This window comes from Lepus europaeus, chromosome 12 (genome assembly GCF_033115175.1).
Source record: "Lepus europaeus isolate LE1 chromosome 12, mLepTim1.pri, whole genome shotgun sequence".
Classification (NCBI taxonomy): Eukaryota; Metazoa; Chordata; class Mammalia; order Lagomorpha; family Leporidae; genus Lepus; species Lepus europaeus.
Window position 1 is genome coordinate 11,486,510 of NC_084838.1, and position 27,183 is coordinate 11,513,692.

The window sequence follows — 27,183 nt, forward strand, 5'->3', positions numbered from 1 at the left end:
GAACTCCACTCAGGCCAACGTGCAATGAGAGGATGGCTGTGTGGGGTTCACTCACAGGCCCCCTCCTGAGCCAGGATACGATACGTCCCTGACAGAACCACAGGACTGAGTCCAGGCAACGTAGAGGGGACTGGATACTGAGCAAGCCAGGACAAGACAACTACTCCGTGCCTCCAGCACCTGAAGGAACCTTCCACACCGGAGCAATCAGGGGAGCAGGAAAGGACCCCACTCACTGCCATGCAACAGAGCCAGGGAGAAACGAGAGCTTTCTGGGCTATAAGGCGAGAGGCCCAGCCGCAGGGACAGAGCGCCTGACCCCCAATGTCCCCTGTTGCTTCTTGGCCATAATTATTCCTGAGAAATGCTAAGCTCAAAGAGTGGAGCACGAAGGATCTTTTCCCAACCTCTTGCCTCCTTGCTGTGTTTCTCTCTCTCTCTCTCTCTCTCTCTCTCTCTCTCTCTCTCTCTCTCTCTCTCTCTCTCTCAGCTGGGTCCAGGGGGAGCCCAGTACTAGAACGGGAAGGAAAAGGGGCTGTCCCCTCTGAGATCACCCTGCGCCACCTCTGATGTGGGGAGTGCAGCCAGAGAGGAGAGAGCCGGGAGGGAAGGAAAGCCCACTCACCTTGAATGTGTCTGTTATCATCAGCACAAGCCCCATGGAGGGTGGGCTGGACCAGGACAGCAGCCTTGGGTGTGTTGATTTCTCAAGCCCAGCCCAGGAACTGGCACACAGTAAGCACTTAGGAAAATAAATATTTGTGCCTGGATTCACGGCCTGCATTTAAGTGCAGGCCACACTCCACCCTCCTATCTGTGACCCTGACTCTGAGCCAAGCCAGCAAGCACGAAGAGCCCGGGCTCAGCCGGAGCGGGACTGCAAGCCTGGCTCCGGCCCCCGTGAGACGTAACGCTTGGCCACTCTGAGGCTCACATCCCTCCGGTTTGCAGTGGGGGTTGTGCCGTGCGCCCCATATCACCGCTGTCGAGGACTGAGCCTGCGCACAGTTAAGTGCATGCCTACCCAGGTGCCCCCCATCTCCGAACGCTCTGTACCGGAGGAATTGGTTTTGATTGAACCGAACGCCGCATCTCCTGGGGCTGGGGATGAGGGTTGTGGGAAAGTGGTGGGGGAAGGGCAACGCCTGCCCCGTGGGCAGAAGTGACGGCACCGTGGAAAGTCATCTGCACACTGAGGACCCGGGGTTCCAGGAGGGAGCCGCACGCCGCCATCTCTAGCACACCTAGCGGCGGCTCGGAGAATGGCCACTTCAGTGTTGCTGCTGCTTTTCCGGATGGACCCAAACAACGCACACCACAGGCAACTTTGGAAAGAGAATTTTATTAGCTTCATGAGAAACAGCTGCCATGAGTTCAGCCCTGGATGGGAACAGAGCTCCGGTGGCTTCCAACCAACAGCGTCGGGAAAAAAAAAAAAAAAAAACACCTGTTCTCTCTACCTCCTTGGACCAGGGTCTAAGTGGAAAAGAATACCCCACCACCTCGTCCCCTCAGTGCAGGCGCAGGTGCAGGCAATGCGTTCTTGCTCTTGTTGGGCTTAGGTTCTTCTGTTCTGTGGCTGTTTTACCGAACAGGAAAATGAATTGGATGAGCCTCTAGACAATCAGATCAGGTCGGATCTGGCCTAGCCACCTTTGTTCTGGATTAGCGACCAGGAATGCAATATTCTGAATCGCCAATCAAAAAGTCAACATTCTGGTAGGCCACCCAGATTCTAGGATGCAAAGTAACCCCCTAACTTTCTGGAGCTCCATATTCTAGAATGCCTAATGACGTTCTAAGTTGTCAACCAGGAGCTAGCGTTCTGGTAGGCCAAATGAGAACCACTCCTAACACTTTGATGACTTAACCAGAAACTCAGTATTCAGTATGACAAAAATTACAACATTCTGGTAACAGGTGAGACACAAAGGTCTAAATGTCAACCTCAACATTCACGATGCCAAACCGAAAGACCAACATTTAAGACCAGTGCGTCTGGCCTTGGCATTCCACAATGACAAGCACAAAGCTTTACCCTCGGAATCTGCCTCCCTGAACCCTCAGAGCTCTGTGGATCGCCGCTCCGTAGCAGGCCCATCGTCCCCACTGGAGCTGGGCACACGGAAGGAGACGTAGGGGCAGGTCTTGGTGTTGAGGCAAACTAGCTTCTTCAGTGTGGCTGTCTTGATGAGATTGAAGCCCACCTCACCACCAAATGTGCTTGGCTTCCAGTACTCTGGGGAACAGATGGGGTTCCCTAAAAGACCCTTGAGGGAGAAGGGAGCCCCAATCTCAATCATGCTCTCCCCGAAGATGGAGTTTGGCTGGCACTTTTCCAGAAGCAGCCCCGGGTAGAATTCCAAGGCGTCAATGTCTCCATAGAGCTCTTCCAACTCCGCTGCCATCTCTGTCTCTCCTACAAGCGGGAGAAGCCAGAGTCAGAGCCATGGGAAGCTTCGGGACCCGTGTCTCTCTGGGACAACAGAGACTCTAGAGGAGCAATTTGGGCAACTGGACAAATGCCCTGGACTTTGGCCTTGCTGGCCCTGGGGGGAAGAATCACGAAGGAAAGCAGAAATACTGCCCCTTGTCCTGCACTGAGACTCGGGGAGGCATGTGCTATGGAAGGGAGAGTCACGGGGCCTGGATCTGCCACCCAGCAGTGTGTGACTTCTCTGGGCCCTTATCACCTGATCATTACAACAAGGAGAACACGACCCATCTTGCCTCTGTCACAGGCAAGTTTCAGGGTCTCTCATCCTGGTCTGAGTCCATTTAATCTACCAGAGATCAAAGATACAAGGTAACGTGTCCAAGCTCGCAGAGAAATTCAGGGACAGTCTTCCCTCTGGCCCATCTGTCATGGAGGATTCAAGTGTAACAAGGAGTGGGGAACTCATTCATTGACCCCAGAATCAATGATCCCACCCCCATGACAAGTGCACGCTCACACGTAGTGACCACGAGGAGACCGACACGGAGCGTCTCTACCCATTTCCTCAAACCCATGCTTCACAGGGCACTGGGCACGGCTCACGTCACAGTCTGGCTTCAGTGGCTCCCCATTAGCTGTGATAAGGGTTCTCAGCTGGGCCACCCAGCATCTGGGAATCTTGGAAAAACTATGTATACATTTGTGTATATGTATGTGAGTGTATGAGTGAGGAACTTGCAGTAAAGTTTGCCAGTCAGGTAGTGTGAGTGTGAGTGTGTGTGTGTGTGTGTGGTGTTTACATACAGATATACATATACAGATATATACATATACAGATACACACACACACACACAGTGAGACTCTTGGGTAGAACCCAGGTCTACTGAATCAGAACCTCTGAGAAGGTGTCTGATTTTCTGTATTTTAACCCGCTTTCTAAATGATCCTTATGCAGCTGGCCCATCCATGTGTACTTACGAACCACTCGGTAAAATAAACCCCAAAACTCTAGCATGGAATCCTGTGTGGTGCCAACCTCCCATCACTAACTGACCCCTCAGCATAAACCCTTTGCTGGAAGCCACGCCCATTCTTCCCTCACCACTCCTGACTCCCAGCATCCCAGGGACGGCCCCACTCTGTCTCCTTGATGCCCCCTCCCTTGAGCTCCCCCAGAGCGGGGACTGTGTCTGGAACCAGCTGCTCACCAGTGAACTCCTGGAAAGAGGCATAGGGCTTCAAGCGGAACCGCTTGCGGTACTCGTTGAAGGGCTGCAGCCGCATCTCTCGAGACTCCTTGATGACCTCCACGGCCACGTGCAGGACATGGTGGTCAATGTTCCTGCCACCACCAATCTGCAGAGGGACAGACACTGCTGTGGTCTGACAGCCAGGCTGGGCCGGGCCATCCCAGAGCCCGTGTGAGCTTCTCAGAACGTCAAGACACATGTCCATCCCAGCCAGGACAGAGAGCCTGGCCCGACCTAGCAGCCACGATGCTAGGGATCTGGCCTCCCACTGCCACGCTCTCTGAATCTCCAGTGTGCAGTGGGCTGGGAGAACCCCTGCAGGGACTCGACTCACGGTGTTCCCCAGTCCTTTGTATTATCTCCCCTGTGAAGGGAGAGAAAACAGGGTTCAAAGCCCAGGTAACCTGGTGAGATAAAGTATCCAGAAAAAGATTTTCACTCTTAGGGGCAAGCGTTGTGGCACAGTGGGTGAAGCTGCTGCAGCCTGGGACCCCACATCCCATACTGGAACACAGAACGGAGTGCTGGCTCCTCTGCTTCTGACCCGGGTTTCTGCCAATGTTCCTGAGAAGGCAGCAAATGATGGCCCAAGTGCCTGGGCCCTGCCACCCTCACAGGAGACAGTCATTTGGGAGTGTTGCAGTGGAAAATTTCTCTCCCCACCCCCTTGCTCTGTAACTGTGCCTTTCAACAAATAAATAAATATTTAAAAAAACACATTCTGATTCATAACAGCTGAGGCCCATGAGGCTAAAGAGAACGCCACTGCTCAGGATGAAACGACAATGTTAACACTGAAGAGGGAGTTCTGTTTTGACAGAGCAAGTGTACCTGGGCAGGAATTTATACACCTTGGAGCAAAGCAAACAGGGACTGCCCCAGTCCCAGCCCAACCATTTTCAAGTTGTAGGACTGTTGGGGGTGGAATCGCACCCCCCCCAAAGATGTCTTGAGGCCTTGCCCCCCAGTGCCTGCAAATGAGACCTTGTTTACAAACACGGTAGCCCCTCTTTATCCACGATTTCACCTTCTGCAGTTTCATTTATCAACGATGGTCTGAAATTATTAAATGGAAACTCCAGAAACACATTACATACATGCTTTAAATTGCAACACTCCTCTGGGAAGTGTGAACATACCCCTAAGCGCTTGTGAACACACACCCCTAAGCTATATCACAAGGCCTACGTCGTCCCCCTGACTTCAGCCCACCACGTAGGCATTATATAGCACTTCATGTCACCCCCAGAAGGAGGAGTACACCCAGTAAGATATTTACTCTCAGTGTACGACTATGATTGCTCTATTTTATTATAAGTTATTGTTGTTAATCTATTTCTGTGCCTAATTTATAAATTGGACTTTGTGTGCACAGTATGTACAGGGGTGGGTACTGTTTCCCGTTTCAGGCATCCACTCGTGGTCTCCCCTTGGGAGAGGGCGACTACTACAGAATCCTCACAGATGTAATCAAGTTAAGATGAGGTCACACATGTGGCGTAGAAGGTTAAGCATCTGCCTGTGGCACCAGCATCTTATATGGGTGCTGGTTTGAGACCCGGCTGCTCTGCTTTCAATCGAGCTCCCTGCTGATGGCCTGGGAAAGCAGCAGAAGATGGTCCACGTGCTTGGGCCCCCTGCACCCATGAAAGAGACCCGGAAGAAGCTCCTGGCTCCTGGCTTTGGATCAGCCCAGTTCCAGCTGTTGCGGCCATTTGGGGAGTGAACCAGCAGATCAAAGACCTCTCTCTCACTCTGTCTTTCCCTCTTTCTGTCTGTAACGATGCCTCTCAAGTTAAAAAAAAAAAAAAAAAAAAAAAGATGAGGTCATACTGGAGAGGGGTGGGCCTAGTCCAGTAACTGGTGTCCCTGCAAGATAAGAAGAGACAGACACAGGAAGAACCCCAGGTGCCGACGAGGCCGAGATGGGAGGGATGTGTGTGCCAGCCAAGGGGCACCAAGGGTTGTCAGCCACCCCCACCCCCGGAAGCTAAGAGAAAGCCACAGAACAGACAGTGCCCTCCTAGCGCCTGCAGAAAGGCGCGGTCCTGTTGACACCTTGATTTCCAGCTTCCGGCTTCTAGAACTGTGAACAAACACGTTTGGGCTGTTTCAAGCCACCCAGTTGAGGGTGCCTTTTAGGGCAGCCCTAGGGAAAAGAATGCAGGGACCTCAGGCAGCGACTTGCGCTAAGTTTGAATTCCTTCATTAGGTAAAAATGGGGCTGCTCAGAGCATCCACCTGACACGGTGGTTGTCAAATATAGCAGAATAAGCATGCAAAGCCGATGCCATGGCGTGGGGCACACGGTAACCTGCAGAGGGTGGCCAGGCGTGCCGATTCCTGGGAGAAGCCCTCTGGTCATGTCTCACACGAAGTCCCCTCGGCGCATCACGCCTCTGATGCGGTCCACCTCACACGGGGGACACCGGTACAATGCTGGGCTTTCCACACGGATCATCCTGGTCATGCCCTGAAAGCGCCTGGAGACCACGCAGCCCCGTACAGTGGCTATTGTCTCTGTCCATATCCAGAGGCCACGAACCAGCCCGCAGCTGCCCACTGGCAGCAGCGCATGCCAATTTCAGGCAAATCTCCTGGAGGAAAGCTAAATCCACACAGTGCCGCTGCACAAAAGGTCACGGATGGAAAGGAGGGGTCTGGGCTCTGGGAGGAAGGAGATAGAAACTCCCAAACGAGGAGGAGAAGGGAGAGTGAAAAGGAAGTCGATTAGGAGCTAGCATTGTAGCACAGTGGGAAAAATCCCAGGCCTGCAGCGCCAGCATTCCATATAGGCACTGGTTCAATTCCCAGCCCCTCCACTTCCAATCCAGCTCCCTGCTAATGCGCCTGGGAAGGCACTGGAGAATGGCCCAAGTCCTTGGGCCCCTGCACCCCCGTGGGAGACCCAGAGGAAGCTCCTGGCTTCGGAACAGCCCGGCTCTGGCTGCTGCGGCCATTTGGGGGATGAACCAGTGGATGGAAGACCTCCCTCTCTTTCTCTCTCTCTCTCTGCCTCTGCCTCTCTGTAACTCTGCCTTTCAAATAAATAAATAAATCTTAAAACAAAAAAAGAGGGAGTCAATTAGAAATCCCAGGGAAAGAAGCTGCGGCTGTTTGTGGGAACGGCCAATGACAACGCCACAGCCGAGGGGGCCGAGACAACAGAAGTTGATTCCCCCACCCTGTGAGGCTGGAAGACCACCATCAGTGCTGTCAGGAGGGAGGTTTCCCCTGGGGCCTTCGCCTCGGCCTGCCCTATCTGTCTCCACATGCTGCCCCCTCTAGGGGTGCCCCAGCCTACTCTCCTCCATTTCTAGGGACACTGGTCACATCAGGTTAGGGCCCACGCTGATGACCTCATTTAGCCTTAATTACCTCCTCGAAGACCCCGCCTCCAAATGCAGTTACACGGTGAGCTACTGGGGGTCAGGACTTCCACAAAGAACTGGGAGGAACAAACCCTTCAGCCCCTCAGAGGTGGGTGTCGTGCTGTGGGTTAAGCTGCTGTTCGAGACATCCACACTCCATATTGGAGTGCACAGTTCTTGCCTTGGCTGCTCTGCTTCTGTTTTTTGTTGTTTTTTTTTTTTTTTTTAAATTTTTGACAGGCAGAGTGGATAGTGAGAGAGAGAGACAGAGAGAAAGGTCTTCCTTTGCCGTTGGTTCCCCTCCAATGGCCACCGTGGCCGGCGCGCTGCAGCCGGCACACTGCGCTGATCCAAAGGCAGGAGCCAGGTGCTTCTCCTGGTCTCCCATGGGGTGCAGGGCCCAAGCACTTGGGCCATTCTCCACTGCACTCCTGGGCCACAACAGAGAGCTGGCCTGGAAGAGGGGCAACCGGGACAGAATCCGGCACCCCAACCGGGACTAGAACCCGGTGTGCCGGTGCCGCAAGGCGGAGGATTAGCCTGTTGAGCCACGGCGCCGGCCTCTGCTTCTGCTCTTATAGTTCCTGAGGGGTAGCCGGTGATGATGCCAGTGCTTGAGTCCCTGCCACCCCTATGGGAGACCCAGATGGACTTTTTGGCTCCCAGCTTTGGCCTGGCCAAGCCCTGGCTGTTGTGGACATTTAGGGAGGGAACCAGCAGATGGAAACTCTCACTCTCTCTTTCAAATAAATATGTCAGCATTTAATATTTACTGCATACAAATGCTTTCACGCATGTCACCACGCCCTGAATGTCCACCTGTTCTCAAACTTCCATGACTTCTGACCCCCGGGCCTTTGTCCATGCTGTCGTCTGTCTGGAACATAATCCTTTGTAGCTGATACCGCCTCTTCCCCTGGGAAACCCCCATCCACCCTTCGGATTTTCGCTCAGACATCACTTCCTCGCCCATAACCCCAGCCCTCAGTTCCCAGAGCGCCGTGAGCTTTCTGTCCTCTGGTTCTTTTCTTTTTTTAAATCAGGGTATCAGCAAGGTTGTGCACCTAATGGGAATTCTGTTTTGTTGTTTTATTTTCTGTATATTTCAAAGTCAGAGATATAGACAGAGAGAAGTAGAGACAGAGAACTATCTCCCCATGTGCTGAGTTTGCCTCTCAAATGCCCATGGGGCCAGGTCCAAGCCAGGAGCCTGACATGAATCCCAGTCTCCCATGTGGGTGCAGGGACCCGAGTACTTGAGCCATCACCTGCTGCCTCCCAGGGTACACGTTAGTAGGAAGCTGGAGCAGAAGCAGAGCGGGGACTCGAACCCAGGCCCTCCGGTATGGAATGTGGGTGTCAACCTTTGCACCAAATGCCGGCCTCAGTGTTACAGCCCTTAACCTGCTCCAACAATTCTCCTAACACCTCAAAGGCACTGAGCACCCGGGAAGTACGCACATGACATTAGCTGTCATCTGACCGTTATCCCCTCCTAGCATGTAAGCACCCAAAGGACAAGGACACACAGCCACACCGTCTTGTTCACCACCGGCTCCCCAGCACCTGCAGTTAAGCCTGCTATGGTCACATGAACATGTGGGCCAGGGGGTTCATGAAGGAGTGCTCACACCGCCCGGAGAAGGGGCAGCACCCGCACCTGCAGCAGAGCAAGCCAGCCTTCGGGTCCCCCAGCCCAGCTGCCCTCACTGCCGCTCCCGAGGCTTACCCGGCCAGCGCTCTGGCGAGAGAAGGCGTCCACCAGCGCCTCGACCCCGTAGTCCACCAGCATGGAGGTGTTGAACAAGAACTGCTCGTAGCTGTACTCCTGCGAGCCCACCTTGAAGGAGTCGGGCATGAGCGGATGCCAGTGGTAGAGGTGGTTGAACTCCATGGCGATGCGGTTGCGGTACTGGAACTGGACGCTGAACAGCATCTCGGGGTCAAACTTGAGCTGCAGGAAGTAGCCACTCAGCTGCTGCACGTACTCCTCAATGACGATCTTGATGGTCTCCCCTGTGCAGGGAGAGGTTGGGAGCAGGGTCAGGGCGCCCAGACATGCGGACACTGCCTGGGAGAGTGCTTGCTTTTGACTCGTCTTTGTCGCTGTTGTCTAATCTCGTTTGGCCACCTCATCTCTTTGTAAGGGGATGTGAAAATAGAACTTTCCATCCCGGGTTAGACTGAGATCCCAAGATGAGCACCAGGGATTGTGCTTGAGCAAGACTGGCAAAGGAGGGGCCCAAGAACTGGTGCTGTGACCCTTGGGGGACCACCCACCCACGGCCCATTACAAAGAGGTGGGGGAGACCATAGGAGATGGAAAAGTGGAGGGCTGACCTGGGGAGGGGGCGAGTGAGGAGGGGGCTTGGAAGAGATAACTTGGGCTACTGCTACTGCAGCCAAAGAGGGACCCTGCGGCCAGATGCTGAGCCAACTCCCAAACACATCTCAAAAAAAAGTCTTTCTTCTATGTCAGAACTCTTAGGACCAGAGTCCTCCTCTGCCTGCTTGGAAACCAGCTACAAAGCAAACCAAGTGGGGGAGAAGCAACTGCACATTCCGTAAGAGGAGGATGACTGGTCAACTGGATATGAAGAGAAACTTGGCCAACTGGCTTTTGGCGAACTGACCGGAGCCATGGACTTGGGAATCAGCAGGGCTGGGTCCACTGCCTGGCCTCACCTGATCCAGTTGCTAGGTTCCTTCATCTCTATCACCCTGGATTTGCTCATCTGTAGTCTGTGCCACTTTGGCAATATCACAATACCCACAAGGTCGTGGTGAGGGACAGAAAAAAAAATGGATTCATCTCAACTGCTGGGCACAGGGCCTGGCATACAGGGAATCTCCGTGTGCATGGGCAGAAACGGGAGGCGGAGTGCAGGAGTGCGGGAGAATCCCCCGCCCATACTCGCCCCTCGCAGCAGCTCAGTCTCAGGAAAGGGAACTTGGGGCGGCAGCCAGACCTAGGGCAAGTCTCCCTCTGCCGAGTGGCCCTGGAGAATAAGTCAGCCTTCCTGAATCTTTATTTCCAGCAGGATCATCACACCTGGTTCATGAGGTGCTCAGGGCATTGAACCATGCACTGGATGTGCAGTCTCAGGAATGTTGCTCTTATACACAACTCCATCACCACCCGGTGTGCTGGGCAGCTCCCAGACACAGACTTGCCCTCTCTGGCCAAGATCTCTGCCGGGTGGGGACTTCAGAGCCTCTATCCCTGATCCCTGGCTCTTCCGGGTCCCAGTGAATCAGGCGCTATAATTGGGACCAGCCATGCCCAGTAGTGCCCAGAAGGGAGAGAAGGAAGTGACCGGTGAGTCAGAGGGAATGCGGTCTGGACAGGCCTGGCAGGGGCCAAGTTCCCAAGCAGGAAACCAGCTGACATTTCAGGCTGCAGACTCGCCCCCGTAGGGGACACTAAAATATCCTGAGTCTCCTAGGAGCTCCTGCACTCCAGGAAGGCAGACACACACAGATCAGGACACGTGAAGAATCCTGAAGACTGGGCAAGCTGGCGTTTGACCCTGCACGTGCTGGGGACACAGCGTGCGTCCAGGTGCAGCGTGTGTGTGATGTGAAAGCTGCATTGGAAGCGACCAATCAAAGGGGCTGCCAGTCACCCTGCACTTTCTGAATGCCTACTAGGCACTGGCCACCTTCCCATTCAGCGTCTCAGCATCAGGCACCCAACGTACAGGTTTGGAGAGCGGGGCTCCCAGGACAGGAGGCGCCCGCCCAGGCGCTCACGGCTGCTAAGCAGAAGAGCCTGATTCTCAGCCCCCGCGCTGTGCCCCTCAGGCCAGCCTGGGGCCCTCACCTATGAGGATGAGGCGGGTAGTCTGGAAGAGCTGCTCGTCGTCCCAGGTCGGGTGCTCGGCCTTTAGCAGGTCACACACACGGTTGTGCTCACGTAGCCAGAGCGTGGCGTAGAGCATGAGCCCGGGCAGCAGCCCAAACACCTCCTGGCCCACGGCCATCTGGCTCCGGGGCGGGACGCCCCGCGGGTAGTGCATCAGGATGGGTGCTTCTTCCACCGACGGCGGGTACACCTCTCCATCCAGCACCTGTGGGATGGGGATGCCTGGCCACCAGGAGGGAGGAGGGGCTCCCCCAACTGACTCCTGCTTCCAGCTGCTGGGCTCTCAACCAAGGCTTCCAATCAGTCCCATGATCTGTCTCTCCTGCCGCTGTCCTACTCCAACCCGTTCTTCTTTCCCAACCTGGCTTCTCTCTGGAAGTGGGCTCCCTATGCCCAGTCACACTCCTGGACAGCCCACTCACTACACCACGGCCGGAGCACCTTTGCAAAACAACCAGCCCCGGACTTAAACCTCATCCTAGGGCTCTCTGCTCTGGGCAGACATCAGAACTCCTTCCCCTGGCCCCCACACCCACACCTCCATCACCAGGTTCAGCAAACACACCCCCCTGATTCCCCTCTGAGCTGCCCCCAACTACTCCCCAGGGCCGGGCCTTTGCACAGGAGCCCTCTGCTGCAAGCAAGCCCCTTCCTCTTCGTGCCCCTGCCCCAACACCTCCTCCTCCTGATTTTCATGCAGCTCTGGGCACCTGTAACCTCCCAGGGGAGTCCCCCCCACCCTCTGAACACTGGTGGCACCGCACCTTCTCCTCCCTGGCTGTTATCACAGCTGGTTGCCCTGGCCTTGTTTAGATTTGCACGCTCCAGTATGGGTAGCCACTCGGCACCTGCGGCTACTGAGTACTAGAGAGTTGGCTAGTGTGAGCGAAGAATTGAATTTTGTTGGATTTTCTTTAACTCTGATGTTATTGATTTAGGCTTACATTTTTAAATTTTTATTTATTGAATTTGAAAGACACAGAAACAGACATGACAGAGAAAAAGATCTTCCACCCACTGGCTCACTCCCCAAATGCCTGCAACAGTAAAGGCTGGGCCAGGCCAAAGCCAGGAGCCAAAAACTCAGCCCAGGTCACCCACAAGGGTGGCAGGGACCCAAGTATTCATTTGCGTCACCATCTGCTGCCTCCCAGGGTGCCCATTAGAGAAGGGTGGAATCAGAAACAGAGCTGGGACTTGAACTCAGGCGCTCCGACACGGGATGCGGGCGTCCCAAATGCTCTCTTTAGCACTATAGCAAACACCTGTCCCTGGATTCACAATTTAAAACTGGTATTTAGCTGTTGGAAAACCTTTACTTGTGCTTGAACAATATGCTTGGACATGGGAATCTACTTACTCACAGACCAGTTCTTCCCAAAGAAAATCTAGCATCCAAATTTAGGTGTTCTGTGAGTGTAACACACATACCAGATTTTGAAGATGGATCATGAGAAAAAGAACGGGAGGTGTCTTATTAATGGCAGGTGGAAACAGTATTCTGGATGTGTTGCATTAAGAAAAAGACGTAAAATCCATCTTGTCTGAGTGAGTTTTTTTTGCTCTTTTTTTCATATTTGTGGCCATTGGTATGGGTTTATTCATGTGCTAATTTTTAGACAATTATGTTTTTATAATTTTATTAATGTAAAGAGAACAGATTTCATGAATTCCACAAATAAAATTCTAAAAGGACCATACTTCCCCCTTCCTCTCCCCCAAGTCCCCCTCCTGCTTGTCACCCTTATTTAACGTGGCCACCAGGACCTTGAATTACACATGTGACCCACACCACATCGCCACTGGACAGTGCTGCGCTACACAGTCCTAGTGCTTGTGTGGCTGTGGCCACAGACGATGGTCACTGTCACCTGTGCCAGGCACGCCGCAGTCCCCGGTTAAATGAATGCTACAGGCTGCAAACACCCAGCTCCTGTTGAGATCCAAATTTCACCTCCCCGACCACACAAGAGGCCACGTCTGCCCCTCATTGGCCCCTCCTCCCGGGCTTTACCATCTCTCCTCCTGGGACACTAGGAGCTGGCCCTCCTCGGACACGACCCAGGGATCCCCCAGCAGCCTTCACTGGTGGACACCCTGAGAGGCCGCTCGCACCACCCGACCCCTGGGCCCAGCCCTACCTGGTACTTGAGTTTCCCATCCTTAAAGAGACGCAGGTGATACTGCCGTTCTAGGTTGTCTCCGTAAATGTGGCCCAGGTCCACCTGCGGACGGGAGGGGGGTTTCCGCTGAGACCACCGGGGCTGCACCGCCAATGACCTGCACGTGCCAAGGGAGGCCCAGGGCGTCCTGAGCCCCCTGCTGGTTACTCACCCCATGGCCCAAGGCTTTGGTGAAGCCAGGACCCATCTTGCCAGAGGTTTTGAAGAACTGATGGGTGAAGTGTTGTGCAAAAAAGGCAAACATGAGGTTGGTGCCTTGGGGGTCCGGGATGAACTTCCTCCTGAGCAGGAAGCGATGAGCCAGGACCTGGGCGTCCGGCAGCTGCTTCTTCCCTGGTCGGGGAGGCAGGAAAGAGCAGTAGCTGCTTCCCGTATCCCGTATGGAGCCCCTGACCTGGGGGCTTCCAGCCTCGCCAGGAAGACATCTGAGCAGGTGGCCAGCATGGTTCCTTAGGACCATGTCCGTCCCACCCCCACCATCACCAGGTAGCCGCCCCCCCCCCCATGTTCTGTCTACAAAAAGACCCTGGAGGAAGGTGCGGGTGAAACGGCATAACCTCTGGGATCTGCTTTACAATTCCTCCATTAAAAAAAGGAAATGAGAGGGGACAGCTGACATGAGACTGGCAGATTGCGGGTTAAGTGTTGAAACCCAGAGGTGGGCACAAGAGTCCGTTACGCGTTCTTCTTGGTTTCCGTGTGGATTTGCAACTTTTCCCATGGGAAACAAATTCAGGAAATGAAAGAAGGAAAGACGAGCAGAGACTCCTGTGGCTGTGGCCGTGACCGGCTGCGCTGTTTGCCGGCTATGCCAGCGTAGGTAAGTCAACTCCTCTCTCCGAGCCACAGTTTCATCATCTGCGAACGAGGCAATCGATGGCTGTCCCAGACAGCGGCTTTCAGGGCTGCACGAGAGCCTAAGCGTCACAGAAAACTAGCACGCTGGGACCGCCGTGACGCGTGGAAGTTAAGATACTGCTTGGGACACCTGCATCCCATATCGGGGTGCCTGCGTTTTTTGTTTTTAAAAATTTATTTTTTTATTTGAAAGGCAGAGTTACAGAGAGGCAGAGGCAAGAGAGAGAGAGAGAGGTCCTCCATCTGCTGGTTCACTTCCCAGATGGCTGAACCAACCCGAGCTGGGCTGATCCAAAGCCAGGAGCCAGGAGCTTCTTCCAGGCCTCCCATGTGGGTGCAGGTGCCCAAGGACTTGGGCCATCTTCCACTTCTTCCCAGGCCATAGCAGAGAGCTGGATCGGAAGTGGAGCAGCCGGGACTTGAACTGGCAACCATATAGGATGCCGGCACTGCAGGTGGCAGCTTTACCCGCTATGCCAAAGCGCCAGCCCCTGAGTGCCTGGGTTGGAGTCCCTCCCTGCTTCCGATTTTAGCTTCCTGCTAATTCAGACCCTGGGGTGGGGAACACTGGGTCCCTGCCACCCATGAGGGAGACCTGGATTGAGCTCCAGGCTCCTGGCTTTGGTCTGGCCCAACTCCAACTGCTGTGGGGTTTTGAGAGTAAACCAATATTTGGAGTCTCTCCCTCTCCCTCTCCCTCTCCCTCTCCCTCTCCCTCTCCCTCTCCCTCTCCCTCTCCCTCTCCCTCTCCCTCTCCCTCTCCCTCTCCCTCTCCCTCTCCCTCTCCCTCTCCCTCTCCCTCTCCCTCTCCCTCTCCCTCTCCCTCTCCCTCTCCCTCTCCCTCTCCCTCTCCCTCTCCCTCTCCCTCTCCCTCTCCCTCTCCCTCTCCCTCTCCCTCTCCCTCTCCCTCTCCCTCTCCCTCTCCCTCTCCCTCTCCCTCTCCCCCTTTCAAATAAATAAAATAAATAAACTTTAAAAAAAACTGGTGAAGTAGAATCCTTTAAATCAAGGCTCCGCAAACTCGTTTGATGAAAAGCCAGAGAGTAAACACACTAGGCAGTGCAGACCGCGTGGTCAGCGTCACAGCCCCTCAGTCCCGCAGCTGTGACGGGAAGCAGCCATGGGCGGCCCAGAAACAAGCAAGCAGGACTGTGTTCCAGCAACACTGCCTTTCCACACTAGGGGTCCGATTGGATTTGGCCTGCAGGACAGAGCTTGCCAACCTATCTTATCTTTAAAGTTTTGTTTAATTCTTTGAGAGACAGAGATAGGCAGAGTTCCTGCTCACTGGTTTACTTCCCAAGTGCCCACAGTGGCCTGGGAGCTGAAGCTGGGAGTTGGGAACTCGATCCAGGTCTCCCGTGTGGGTGGCAGGAACCCAGCTACCTGAGCCGTCACCTGCTGCCTCCCGGGCTCTGCGTCAGAAGGAAGTTAAAACAGGGGCCGGAGCTGGGACTCAGACTCAGACAATGGGAGCACCTTAACCAGCATCCCGGCCCCTGGGCCAAATGACAGCCATGCCTCCCTGTTTCAAATGCCTTCATGCAGGCATCAGCTTGAAGCGGGTGTCTCTCATTATGAGGAGTATTGAGAGGACTTTCCTAATTATGTTAATATCAGATGACTTTGCACCCAAGGCCCTCAGAAAGGAATTAAGAGAAGTGGCTCACTCTTGCAAAAGTGTTCCCCCACAATACCTTACGTGAGGCCCAGTGCTGAAATAGTCTGGATTGAAATGGCCTCCCCTGGAGCCCTCCAGCAGGGAGCACTATCGAGCACCCGGAGGAGATTCTCCAAGAGGGAAGTTAGAGCATTGATCCAGCTAACCCGGCAGAACAGTCGTGATATTGAAATAACAGCTGATCGTGTGACTGAAACCATCCAAGCAGACAAACTGTTCTCTTTATATCAAATATGCATATGTATATAAATAAAAATAAGGCAGAGACCAATTTACAGGTGCAAGGCGCTAAAGCCGCCTAAGCACAACCATGGGGCTGCACGGACCCAGCGTCAAACAGCGACACCGTGTGGCCGTAACTGAAACAACAGCGGTGGACGTGAGCTTTCTCTGCACTCTGAATTATCACTAGGTTTGGAACGGGTAGACGACCTTGGGAGCAAGACCCCTGCCAATGAGACCAAGTGAGGTCTTGGGCAAATAACGAAAAAAAAAAGTGAACTTATTTGCACTCCACCCTGGTGAAGCACGTAAAGCTATCTAACACGGAGTTATCACCTAATAAACGCGCACTCTTCCTCCCTTCCTACACCTCAACTTCCAAGTCAGTCCCGCCCCGGCAGGATCCCACTCACAGCAGGCCGGGTGCCAGTCAAGAGGCGCCCTGGAAATAAGACGCGATAGCCAGACCTGCCTCTTTGCTGCCTCGCCTGTCCTCGTCCCTGCTTCTGGACAGGGCATACGCCTTGCCTAGGTCCGCCTGTCTGCGAAATGGGTCGATTGTTGCTCTTCCACCTGCTTCCACGCCAAGAGGAGACCCGGGTGCCCGCTGTGACCCCCCGGGCCCGGCTCCTCAGCCCGTGTCCGTTACCTTTGGTGCCCATGGGCGTGGGGCAGTCTTTGGGCACGGAGGGCAGAATGCGCGTGTAATAGCTCACGTTGGAGAAGGCCTCCCAGCTGATGTAGTCATAATCTAAGTTGTAGGTCGGGGGGCTGGGGATGAGGTTGGACCGCACTGCGGAGGGTGAGAGGAGCGGTGACCACGGTGCTGCAACCACTTCTGCCGCCCCGCACCTCCCCCTGCGCTCTCCCCACCCACCGCCCCTGTCAGACCCCAAGAACCAGCAGACGTCCTCGCTCCCACACCCACCTGTGAGGACCAGGCGCATGAGCATGTCCCGGATGAAGGTGGCATTGACAAACTCCCAGAACCAGCGCACGTGGGTGAGCAGGTAGTGGATGAACGTGGGGCTGGGCCGCAAGGAGCTCCGGAGCCAGGTCCAGAGGTCAGCTGCGGGGGGACGCGAGGGTGACCCTCCCGGCGGGACCAGAGGTAGCCAGGGCTGAGGGCCGGCAGGGAGCGGGGCAGGGGCAGGGGGTAAGGCTGGGGCCTGGGGAGTGATGCCGCGTGCCAGGGCCAGGGCACAGGGCTGGGGCGGGTGGGCCAGGCTCAAGCCCTGAGGGAGGAGGGCAGGAAGTGGGGGTCTGCCGGGGGAAGGGGCTGGAGGCAGGGCTCACGGACGGTGCAGTTGGGGCCAGAGTAGCCCGTGCGGGTGCAGTCACACTGGTATTGGTCAAGGGCGACACGGACACAGACGCCCTGGTGCTGGCATGGAAAGTAACAGCAGGGGTTCACTGTAGGGGAGAATCGGGGATCAGAGACCATGCCAGGGGCGCCTCCTGACCCCCTCCCAGGCCCCCGATGGGGACGGAGGGACCCCAAGCGGCAGCTCCGTCCTAAGTCGCTGGGGGACACCTCTCTGACATCAGAGTTCTGCTCGGGGGCCCTCCCTTGCCCCTCGCCTGTCATTGCCAGGCCCTGGTCCTGGTCGCACCCAGACAGAAAGTCCCCGCCCTCCCTGCTGCCACCAAGGGGAACGAGGCGTGATGATAAGACGCAGCAGCCACTGGCTTCTAGATCATTCGCTTCCTGCCCGTCAAAGCCCACAGTAAAGGCAGGGCTTGGGCATTCAGAAAAGGGACAAGGGTGGGGAGGGGACTTCCCCCAAGGCCAGCTCCACCCCACCCCCAGCTCTGAGAAAATAGGATTGTGCACCTTCCCTGCACTTCTACCAAAGGGAGCAAAGGACAAGTGTAATGCCCACTTTGCAGGTGGAGAAACTGAGGCCAGAGAAAAGGAAAGCCAGAAAGCCACACCTGGCCAGCTGGCCACCCGTTCACTTCCACTCCACCACCACAGACGTGGCGATCAAGTCCAATCTTCCAGAACCCTGAGAACAGACGAAGGCTTCGGGTCTTCACCAGCCCAAGCCAGGGGTGGCGTCCGACCCTAGGAGCCTGAGGAAGGCCATGCACCCAGGGGGCAGGGGACACACAGCTGGACAGGCCTCCCGGGAACGTCCCGAGCAAGACCTCCCTGACCGCTGCCCCCTTGCCCTCTGAGAGGCACCCCAGGGTCCCCGGGGTCCACCTCTCCCCCGCCCCCTGCAGAGTGCCACACACACACACACACTCAGCAAAGGGAGGCTCCGGGAGAGCTGGTGGCTTGGCCAAGGGCCCAGGACTTGGGGTCCCGGTGGGAGCCTGGTTCCCTGACTGTGCACAGAAAATACCAGAATCCCTTCTGCAAACATGCTTCTTTTTTCGCTGGGCTCAGAGCCAAAGTTACAGGGAAGCCTTATTATTTGTGCAACTGATTACAGGGGGTCAAGAGGGTAGCAAAGTGCAGGAGCAGCCTGGGACGCCCCCTCACCCCCACGCTGGCTCGGTCGCCTCGGGGTGCTGCAATCGGAGGGCATGACCCGGGCAAGGCCTGGCCTGAGATCTCTGGGGCTGGGCCCTGGGCAGCAAGGTCTTCCTGCCCCCCACTTCCTGCCACACACAGAGAGGGCCCCCCCACACCACTCCCACACAGAGACTCTCAAGAATCATGCAAATAGTTTTGCTTAAACCCTGGAGACTCCCCACAGCCCCACAATGGCATCTGTGTGGCCTGGGCAGGGGTGATGGCGGGAGGGGCGGAGGGGAACAGCTTAGGCACAAAGGTCTTACACTTGATCTTAGCCAAAAGGCCGAGAAGCGATAGGCACAAAGGTCTTATCAGGCTGCTGCAGGCTGGCGGGACCCAGGCCCTGCTTCCCCTTCCACAGCCACAGGCCCAGAAGCACCAGGGAGCCTCGGAATCAGCCTTGGGCTGCCTGCGGGACCTGGTCCCTCTGAGAAGGGGTGTCTCACCCCTGCTGGGACTCCCGACGCGGGCTCTCCTGCTCCCACAGATCCCCCTGCTCCCTGCTGCCCAGCCTCCAACGCAAGGCTCTCTGGCACCAGGGGCCCCACCTCCACTCCAAGGCACAAGACTGAAGCCCTCGCCTCTTCCCAGCCTCGATTCTCCCAATCCTCCCACAGCCCAGACATGCCGTGGATGCCCCTTCTCTGAGCCCCACAGCTTAATTAAAGCAGCTCCCTGCCCGATCTACCCATCTGGCCTGACCCTTCTGCCTGCCTCCTCCAGGGAGCCCCCCGAAACGTCCTCACTAACGCTCCCTACCCATCCCGGCCCTGGCTCTAGGCTTTCTCCACCACGAGTGTCCAAGAGAAGCGGCCACACCTTCCCTGGCTTTCTCCTCCCCGACACAGCGAGGGCTCAGCCTCGGGATCCAGATGTGCTGGCCAGAGCTGAACAAATGTTTGTGCAATTAACAAAAGGACTTGGGGAGACGGGCCCGCCTGTAGCCGGGCCAGAGAGACTCCCTCATCTTCCCAGACACCTCGGCGACCTCACCAGAGGGCTTGCTGCTGTAGCCCCAGCAGACAAAAGGGCCACACGCTCCAGACGCCGAAGCTGCTGCCCACAACCCTCTCCAGCCAAGAGAGGCCATCGCGCCCCTCCCCCACCACGGGCCTGTCCCCCCCCCCCCCAACACATTCTTTCCATAAACACCAGCTGCCCCGAGGCAGGAGGACTTCTCCCCAGCAAGGGCACCAGCTGCTGCCTGGGCCCTAGGGCGCTGGGGTGGTTGGCTGTCACGGTTGGCGGACGCCAGGGTTCCAGCAGACCAAGCCCAAGACCTTCAGTGCCCACGGAACCTGCTCTGCTCTCCCCGGGATGGGGAGCACAAGGAGGACCCCCAGGCTCAGAGGCTTGCTGAAGCCCCACTGCTTCCAAGTAGCACAGCCAAAATTTGAACTCCCTTCTCTTCCCCTCCCTTCCTCCTCCTGGAGGTGCCCAGGCCTGGAATTCCGAAAGAGGAGGAAAGGAAGTTGACTTGGCTCCACAGGCAGGGAGTGAGCCCTGGTAAGGTCAGTGTCTCACTGCTCCTTCAAGGTGAACCTGGAGAATCCTGAATGAACGCGGTCAGCAACCCTTGCTGCCCAGGTCTCTGAGGAGTGTTACGGGAAGGCCTTCCTTCAGTCTAACTTCAATTCCACATGCTTTATGTCAACTTCGCTCTGTGCTGAATGGAAGACACCCCTAAACCATCAAAAAAGAGATCCAGGGAGCTGCAGGTACCTGAGTGCCCCACACCCAGCACAGGCGCTGGGGAGGGAGGCTCTGTGTCCTTCGGGAGTCTCTTCACCCTCAGGGCCTCATTTCCTGTATCTCCCAAGGAAAGGATGGAGCAGGCGAGCTCAAAGGCTTCCAGGAGCCTGCTCCGGCTGGAGCCGATCCTCCTGCCTTCCCCGGTTATTTCTTCTGTATGTCCCCCAACCCCACCCTCGCCCCATCAGCAGAGACCCCTACAACCTGCTCCCACTGCGTGCTCACAGCCCCGGAGGCAGGGATGGTCCCCAACCCACACTGCCCACGAGGTCTGACCACCAAGCAGCTGGACCGTGTCCCCGTAGACGACGACTGTCTGGGACTTCCTGGCTCCAAAACCTCTCCAAAGATTTGGGCAAGGAAATGTCCCCACCCCCACCCACCGGGGCCAAGAGTTGAGGCTCCAGGCTCAGGGCTGAGCAGGACAAGGGCCGAGGGGGAACAGGCACGGCCAGGGAACACCAAGTCCTCTGGCTCCGGAGAGGCCAGTTAGGGAGGCTGGCCCCAAATCCCCTAAGAATAATATTTAGAGAAGCTCGGGGGGCCTCCTAGCCCAAGAGAAAACCATGGGCTCTGAGCAGCTGGGGGCGGCTCCAGTCCTTGCACTTTTTGCTGGGCAGGCGGCTCCACGCCAGGCGCCACCGTCCTGGGTGCCAGCAGCAGGAAGGGCCCGGCTGGAGAGGAAGCCCCTCCCGGCTCACAGCCTCAGCTGGTGCTGGAGATAGGCGGCAGCAGAGAGGCCCTGGCCCCGGCTGGGCTCCTGCCCCACGTGCCAGGGTTGGCTGCCCTCCGCTCTTCCGCCTGGCGTGCAGCTCCGATTGCCAGGTCATGCCTCCTCCCTAGCTCAGGAGAGGGCACTCGGCCAAATCCAGGGGCTGGAGGGGTTGGACTTGAACGTGAAGGATCCCCCGGCACAGCCTCGCCCCACAAGTTGGACTCTGGCTGTCCCCCCAGGTACAGTGTTCCATGCCGCCACCTTCTGGCCCCGGGGAGCCTGCACCCTCGTCTCCCCCTCTCCTTTGCTTCCCCTCGGTGGGGGACGGGAGTGAGGGGTAAATGCAGGATGCAGGCTTCAGCTTCCTGGGGCAGGTGCCCAGGGAGTCTGGGCCTCCGTTCAAAACCAAGGCAGCCCAAACCCTCTGCCCCTGCACGGACCTGTCAGCTGGTCTTTCCTGGGTCCTGGGAAGAACCTCATCCATCCCTCCTGTCACCCACAGCCCAAGCCCCTGAACCTCATCCTGCATCCCCTCCACCCAGCCCCTGCCTCACGCCCTGCAGCTCCCTGTCACCTGCCCACCCCTCGCTGTTCACTTTGTGCCCCGGCTCATGCCCATGGCCTGCATCAGAAAGTCAGGTCTCACCCAGCATCTCCTGCAAGGTTCCGTTCAAATACCACCACCTCCAGGAAGCCCCCCTCAACTCCCTGCAGACAGGCAGCTGCTCGTGCCCTGAGCTCTGCGCCCTGCAGAGTGTCCCTCAGCCATGACCCTGAGCCCCGGCAGTGACCATCTGTTGGCATCTCTGTCGCCACCATCAGACGGTGAGTTTCCTCTGGCCTAAAGCAGGGGCATGAAATTTCAACGTAAGCAATCAAACCCTTACATATCAAAGAAGGAAAAGGCAAGACGGGAGCCCACTGTGCCTCAGAGAGCGGCCCAAGGAAGACGGGCAGGCCGGGGCCTATACACCTCTGAGGACCCGGATGGGGCAGATGGGGCCTCAGAGGAAGTGCTGGGTTCTTAGGAGATGGCCATGGAACCAGCGGAAGGGCGAGCACCAGCCACCGGCCACGAGGCCTCCAAGGCCCCTGGTGTCGAGTGGGTCTGGCTCTAGCCCTCGGCAGGGCTGTCATGAGCAGGGAAGAAGTGGCTGCCAAGCCGGCCACACGGAGCTTCCTCCCCAGCCGGCCACAAACCAGGCTTGCACTCAGCCCCCCCCCCCCCCCCCCCCGGTCCACATCCTCCCCGGCTGTCCCAGACGCACCCACACAAGCCTGGTCTGACCAGCAGTCTGCAGAGGTGCCTCTGAGCCCCAAATCCCTGGCACCCCGCTGCTGAGGCTCAGATGGCTCCCCACCCCATCCTCTCCTGACCCCATTTCACAGATGGAAACCAAGCCCCAGGGAGGGGCAGGACCCCCCCCCCCGCCCCCCAGGTGGAGGGCACTAGGTCCAGGTCGCAGCCCCGGGAGGAGGAAAGCTGGCTGAGAGAGGAGCAAATTCCTCCACCTGGGTCCTGGGCGTGTGGGGGAGGGAGGGGTGGAATTTTCCGGCAATCTGACTTTCCCATCGACCCGTGGGGCCACAGAGCCCCCGAGGAACCCAGGATCCACTGTGGGCAGCACGGAGGGGAGGGCTCTGGCGGGAGGCTTTGCAAGGCACCTATAGTCGGAGAGACCGCAGTTCAAATCCTGAGCTCCGGATGCCATGGCCCCTCCCGAGCCTCAGTTTCCCCATCTGCCCCACCGGGACCTCGCGGTTGAGGCTTACACCCCCAGAGGAAGCCGCAGGAGCTACACGTGCGTTTCCACCCCGGTGTTCGCGGAACCCCAGAAAGTTCAAGGCTGCCACAGGGAACGCTCTTCCCCTCCAACTCCCCCCCCCCAACACCCCCGGCGCCGGCCCCCGCAGAAAACAGCGGAGCGCCCGGAACAGGTGAGGGGCAGTTGAGGGCAGCTGTCCCTGCTGCCCACGCCGCGCGAGATCCCCCTCGCCAAGGCCACACTCCCGAGGGTCTTCCAAACCCCCTCCCCATGCCCAGGCACTGCAGGCAGAAAAGGAGAAACCTGGCCGGCGGAGGAGAGGAGGAGGCGGGACCAGGGCAGGGAAGGGACCCCTACCTGGCGCGGGCGCCCCAGGGTCCGCAGGCAGAACCGGGGGCGGCGGCAGCAGCAGCAGCAGCAGCAGCAGCAGCACCGGGAGCCGGAGCGAGGGGCTGCTCCCTGCAGAGGAGAGACAGCGGCTGTGCTTGGCACTCAAGGCCCCACGCGAGGCCGCGAGGGTCCCTGGGCGCGCGTGGGCATCGGGCTCGGACTCACGACTCATGGCGTGGGGTGGCTAATGGTTGCCGGACGCAGACGGCCGGCTCCCTCCCTGGGCGCTTCCTAAGGCGGCCCAGGCTCCGGGCCGCCAGGCCCGCCCCCTCCCCACCCATCCCGCGGCTCCACCCCCGCCCCTCCCTCCGGCTGTCACCTCGCGGACGCTCACTTCCCCTGGCCCCCGCGCAGGCCAGCTGTTTGATTGATCATCCTATGATTGCCACTAAGGGCACTTGAGCTTGGAAGGCCAGGTGGCACCAAAACTCGACCGTGTGGCAAGTAGGAAATTGAGGCCAGAAGCAATGCCAAGGGTCTCCCAGGGCTCGGGGACAGGACTACGGCTGGACACTGCTGGGTGAAGACACACCTGCCCAGCAGAGAAAGAAGGGGCTGGCGACCGGGCAGTCGGGCCGGCCTGCACGTGGGTTCCTGGAAGGGAAACTTGTGACTGGGTAGGCAGACCCCATGGGAAAGACAGCTCAGGCTTAGAGTCCAGGAGACCCAAGTTCAAACCCAGATTCCACAGCCTCCCAGTTGTGTCACCTTGGATGAGGTACTTGTCCTCTCTGGCCCTCAATGTTCTCATCTACAAAATGGGCAGAATGACAGCAACCATCCCAGAGGTAATGCACAGGAATCTCCAGGTGCTGTCCCTGGGAGGTGCTGTTGTCACAGAGGCCGGCCTGGGTGTGGGAGGAGGTGCACCAGCCAGACCTACACCCACCAGCAACTTTCAGAACCCCAGCATCAGCACCTCCTCACCGCTGTGGAAATTGAGTCTAGAAGGGAGAGGGGGACAGGCCCAAGGTCACACGGTGTCCTGGTCCTCACGCCCTCGGGTTGTCTCCCTCAGTTTCCCCTGTACATCCTGCTGGCCTGGGAAGTGGGAATTCCTGGCAAAGGGCTCAGAGGTCTTTGTGCCAGCTCCCAGGCACCCCTGGGTGCCAAGTGGGAGCCAGGCCAGGTGGCCGAGGTGAGACCTTGCAGGGAGGCCCACCGCCGCCACCAGCTGTAGCTCCTGTGCTCCACTGGGACAAAAGCCAGCTTCCCAGGCAGTCCGAGCAAGCTGGGGCCCTGGGGTTCTGGGATCCATGCCAGCTGGAGGGGTCCCTGGTCACTGCCCAGAAGGGACAAGAAGACAAGAGAACAGGGTCAAGGCTAGTGACTTGGGGCCAGCTGCCCAAAGGAACAGGGGCTTCCTGGGGGTGAAGACAGGCTCGAGGAGCTTGAACACAATCCCACCTTCCAGTGCCAGGCCCTCCCTGCCTTGGGGCCCTTGGCTGCACCAGTTACCACGCCCACAGCTCCTGCCAACACCGTCCTCCCCAGCCACCCAGCCACCTGTGCTGGAAACAAACGTGGGGAAGAGAAGCGCATCCAAGCCTCATTCTCCCATGGCTGTGACCCCAAGACAAGTTCCTGTGCCTCTGTTTCCCCGTGTGAACTCCAGAATGACCGGAACATGGGGTCTCCGGGGACAGGGCCAGCTCTGGCGTGGAGTGACGGGGCCCTCACCATGGCCAGGCTCTGGGAGCAGCGCTGCCCATCTCACTTGAAGGGGCTCCAGCACAGTGCTCCAGTGGGGTGGGAGGAGAGGGAGACAGGAGAGAGGGTGGGACAATATGCTGGAATCCTGGGAAGAGAGGGGGTGGGCACGAGGCTCCTGGCCATGCTGGTGACAGTGCCAGCGAGGGAGGCTGGCTGCAGGTGGAGTTGCACTGGGACCTATCAGTGGCCGGATCCCCAGCTGCATACATGGGGTGAGGTCCACCCAGCCCAGCAGCCCCTGCCCCTGCCCCCTCCCCCAGCACCCATAGCCTGAATGTCTAGGGTTGTTTCCTAGTCCTCAGGATGCTGGACTTCCACTCACTGCGCAAGGCTAGCTCCAGTGGCCCCCGGGAAGCCCCCTCCTCTTGCTCTCAACTAGGAAGCTCCTGTGCCTTCCCTGGTGGCGACAGTGCCACACTGCCTGGCACTGTCGCACCCTCCCTCCTATTGGGCTGTGAGTGTCTTGGTCACTCCTGGCATCCCCAAAGCCCAGCACAGGATCTGGCAGGTGGAAGATGTCCAGTCCAATGGATGTCGGTTGCTCGAATAAAGAAATGAATAACTGCATGCATGAGAAAACAGAGCTTCTGGGAGCGAGTGGGGATCCAGGATCAGCCTCATTAAGGTGGCTGCCCATCCGTCATGTGCTGTGACAGCCACCGAAAGTGTCAGTGCCTGCCTCAGTTTCCCTGCCTTCCCCAGCTGGGCCCACTGACCAGCATCCCCAACATACCTACAGCTCCCTCTTCAGCTCTCAGCCCCTCCCAGCGATGCTGACAAAGACACATACCCCCTTCCCTATCCAGCTGGCTTCTCTCTCTTCATGCCAGCCCCCACCCCCTAGAGCCCAGAGTTGAATGCCCCTGGACAGATCTTACCCTGGCTGGGCCCCACCCATTATTTGGAAATCCAGAGCTGACTCTTACCTGAATCACTCCGGGCCCCAGCCCCACCCGGCCCCACCTCTGCAGGCGGCTTCTCAGCCAGCCAGGAAAGTTCTGGAATGAACCCAACTTCTCTTCCAGCCCCAGCCCCCTGCCCACCAGCCCCGCTGGTCAGTGTGACCTTAGCAGCTAAAAGCCCTTGGTGGGCCTCAGTTTCCCATTTGTAATGTCCTTCCACTCTGGCAAGAGTTCGTGTGAGGGTGAGACAAGATGCTCTACGAGGCACCCAGGGGAGCTCAGTGCCACCTCTTGACCAATGCTCCCTCCCATTTCCTCCCCGAGCAGGAGGCTCTCATGAAGAGTGCCCACCCTCCCCATCTTGGCCTACTGTAAGGCCCGACTGCACCATGTAGGGAACAGGGGTGCCCTGTGGGGGTGCTGTGGGCAGGGGGGGATGTGGGGGAGGCTGGAGAAGCTGAGAACAGAGAGGCACAGGTGTTTCACAATCCTTGGCATTGACACCCTCCCGGCAGCCCCAAGAGGAGCTGTGTCCTCCTAACTCCTCACAGCCCCAGGAGGTGGATTCTCCTCCTGTCCCATTTTGGTAAAGAGGAAAACTAACTGACCTGCTGCAGGCCACAGGCTAAGAGTGGTACAGCTGAGACCTGGAACCTGCTCGGTGTGATGTCGACATTGCAACTCAGCTCCTTGCTACGTCTGTCGCGGGCTCGCTTGCATCCCCAGCCCTGAATCTTTCAAACACCCAAATCCTAGCAGGGACAGCAAGGAAGCTGAGCAAGGAGACTGGTAAGCAGAGAGCCCCCACGCTCATCCTGGGAGTCTACACTGCAGGGCCCCTGGCCGTGGACCTTGCCACCAGGCAGCTGGTGCCATCTGATTGGCACAGGATGGCAGAGCGGTCACAGCACTGTCACCCTCCCCAGCATGCCCGCACCATCACACATCACACATCAGAGGCTGGGGTCAGAGGAGCCCAGGGAGAGAGCGCTGGCCTGGCTGAGGGACCACAGTGGCTCAGAGGGTTGCTGGAGCCGTGGCATATCAGCCCTGACCCCCACGACAGTTGAAGGAAGAGGAGTTGCTTCTGCAGCCTCACCCTCCTGCCTCTGCCTGCAACCTTCATTAGCTCCCACAGCCCCTAGACATCAAGTTGAACTTCAAGCAGGATGTCACGGAAGGAACCCTGAAATGGGGACACAGAGGGTCGGATTTCCTGAGGGGCAGCCCCCTGAAGCCTCTGGGTGAGCTCAGGCAAGTCCTTCTCCCTCTTGAGCCTCAGTTTCCCTTCCTGTGCGGAGAGCTGAACATAGGGTGTTGGAGCTGGGTGGGCTTGGGTTCTGAGTTCAGCTTCCACTTTCTGGCTTTGTCTCTCTGACCCAGTCACTGCTCACTGCTTTTTTCTTTTTTTAAGGTTTAGTTTAGAAAGAGAGGGAGAAATGGAGAAAGAGGTCTTCCATCCACTGGTTCACTCCTCAAATGGCCACAATGGCCGGGGCTGAGCTGATCCGAAGCCAGGAGCCAGGCGCTTCTTCTGGGTCTCCCATGCA

The 27,183-nt window shown here is 57.5% G+C and overlaps 1 protein-coding gene across 1 annotated transcript; it reads right to left on the reverse strand.

Annotated features, from left to right (window-relative positions):
* Nucleotides 1-1,336: 1,336 nt before the first annotated feature.
* Nucleotides 1,337-23,255, reverse strand: PTGS1 (prostaglandin-endoperoxide synthase 1). Its single transcript, XM_062207620.1, has 11 exons — nucleotides 23,184-23,255; nucleotides 22,986-23,087; nucleotides 17,165-17,281; nucleotides 16,797-16,937; nucleotides 16,518-16,661; nucleotides 13,259-13,440; nucleotides 13,066-13,149; nucleotides 10,883-11,129; nucleotides 8,789-9,075; nucleotides 3,647-3,794; nucleotides 1,337-2,419 (listed from the first exon to the last, which is right to left on the reverse strand). The coding sequence occupies exons 1-11, from the start codon at nucleotides 23,188-23,190 to the stop codon at nucleotides 2,064-2,066; spliced, it is 1,815 nt and encodes a 604-aa protein (XP_062063604.1). The 5' UTR covers nucleotides 23,191-23,255; the 3' UTR covers nucleotides 1,337-2,063.
* Nucleotides 23,256-27,183: the final 3,928 nt, after the last annotated feature.

Bases quoted from the DNA above. Each gene is read 5' to 3' on its own strand.
- PTGS1 (XM_062207620.1), bottom strand. The intron at 11,130-13,065 runs GTAGGGCTGGGC...CCCATCCCACAG, and splicing joins ATGGGAAACTCAAGTACCAG to GTGCTGGATGGAGAGGTGTA. The intron at 2,420-3,646 runs GTGAGCAGCTGG...TCCCGCTTGTAG, and splicing joins CTCTTTCCAGGAGTTCACTG to GAGAGACAGAGATGGCAGCG.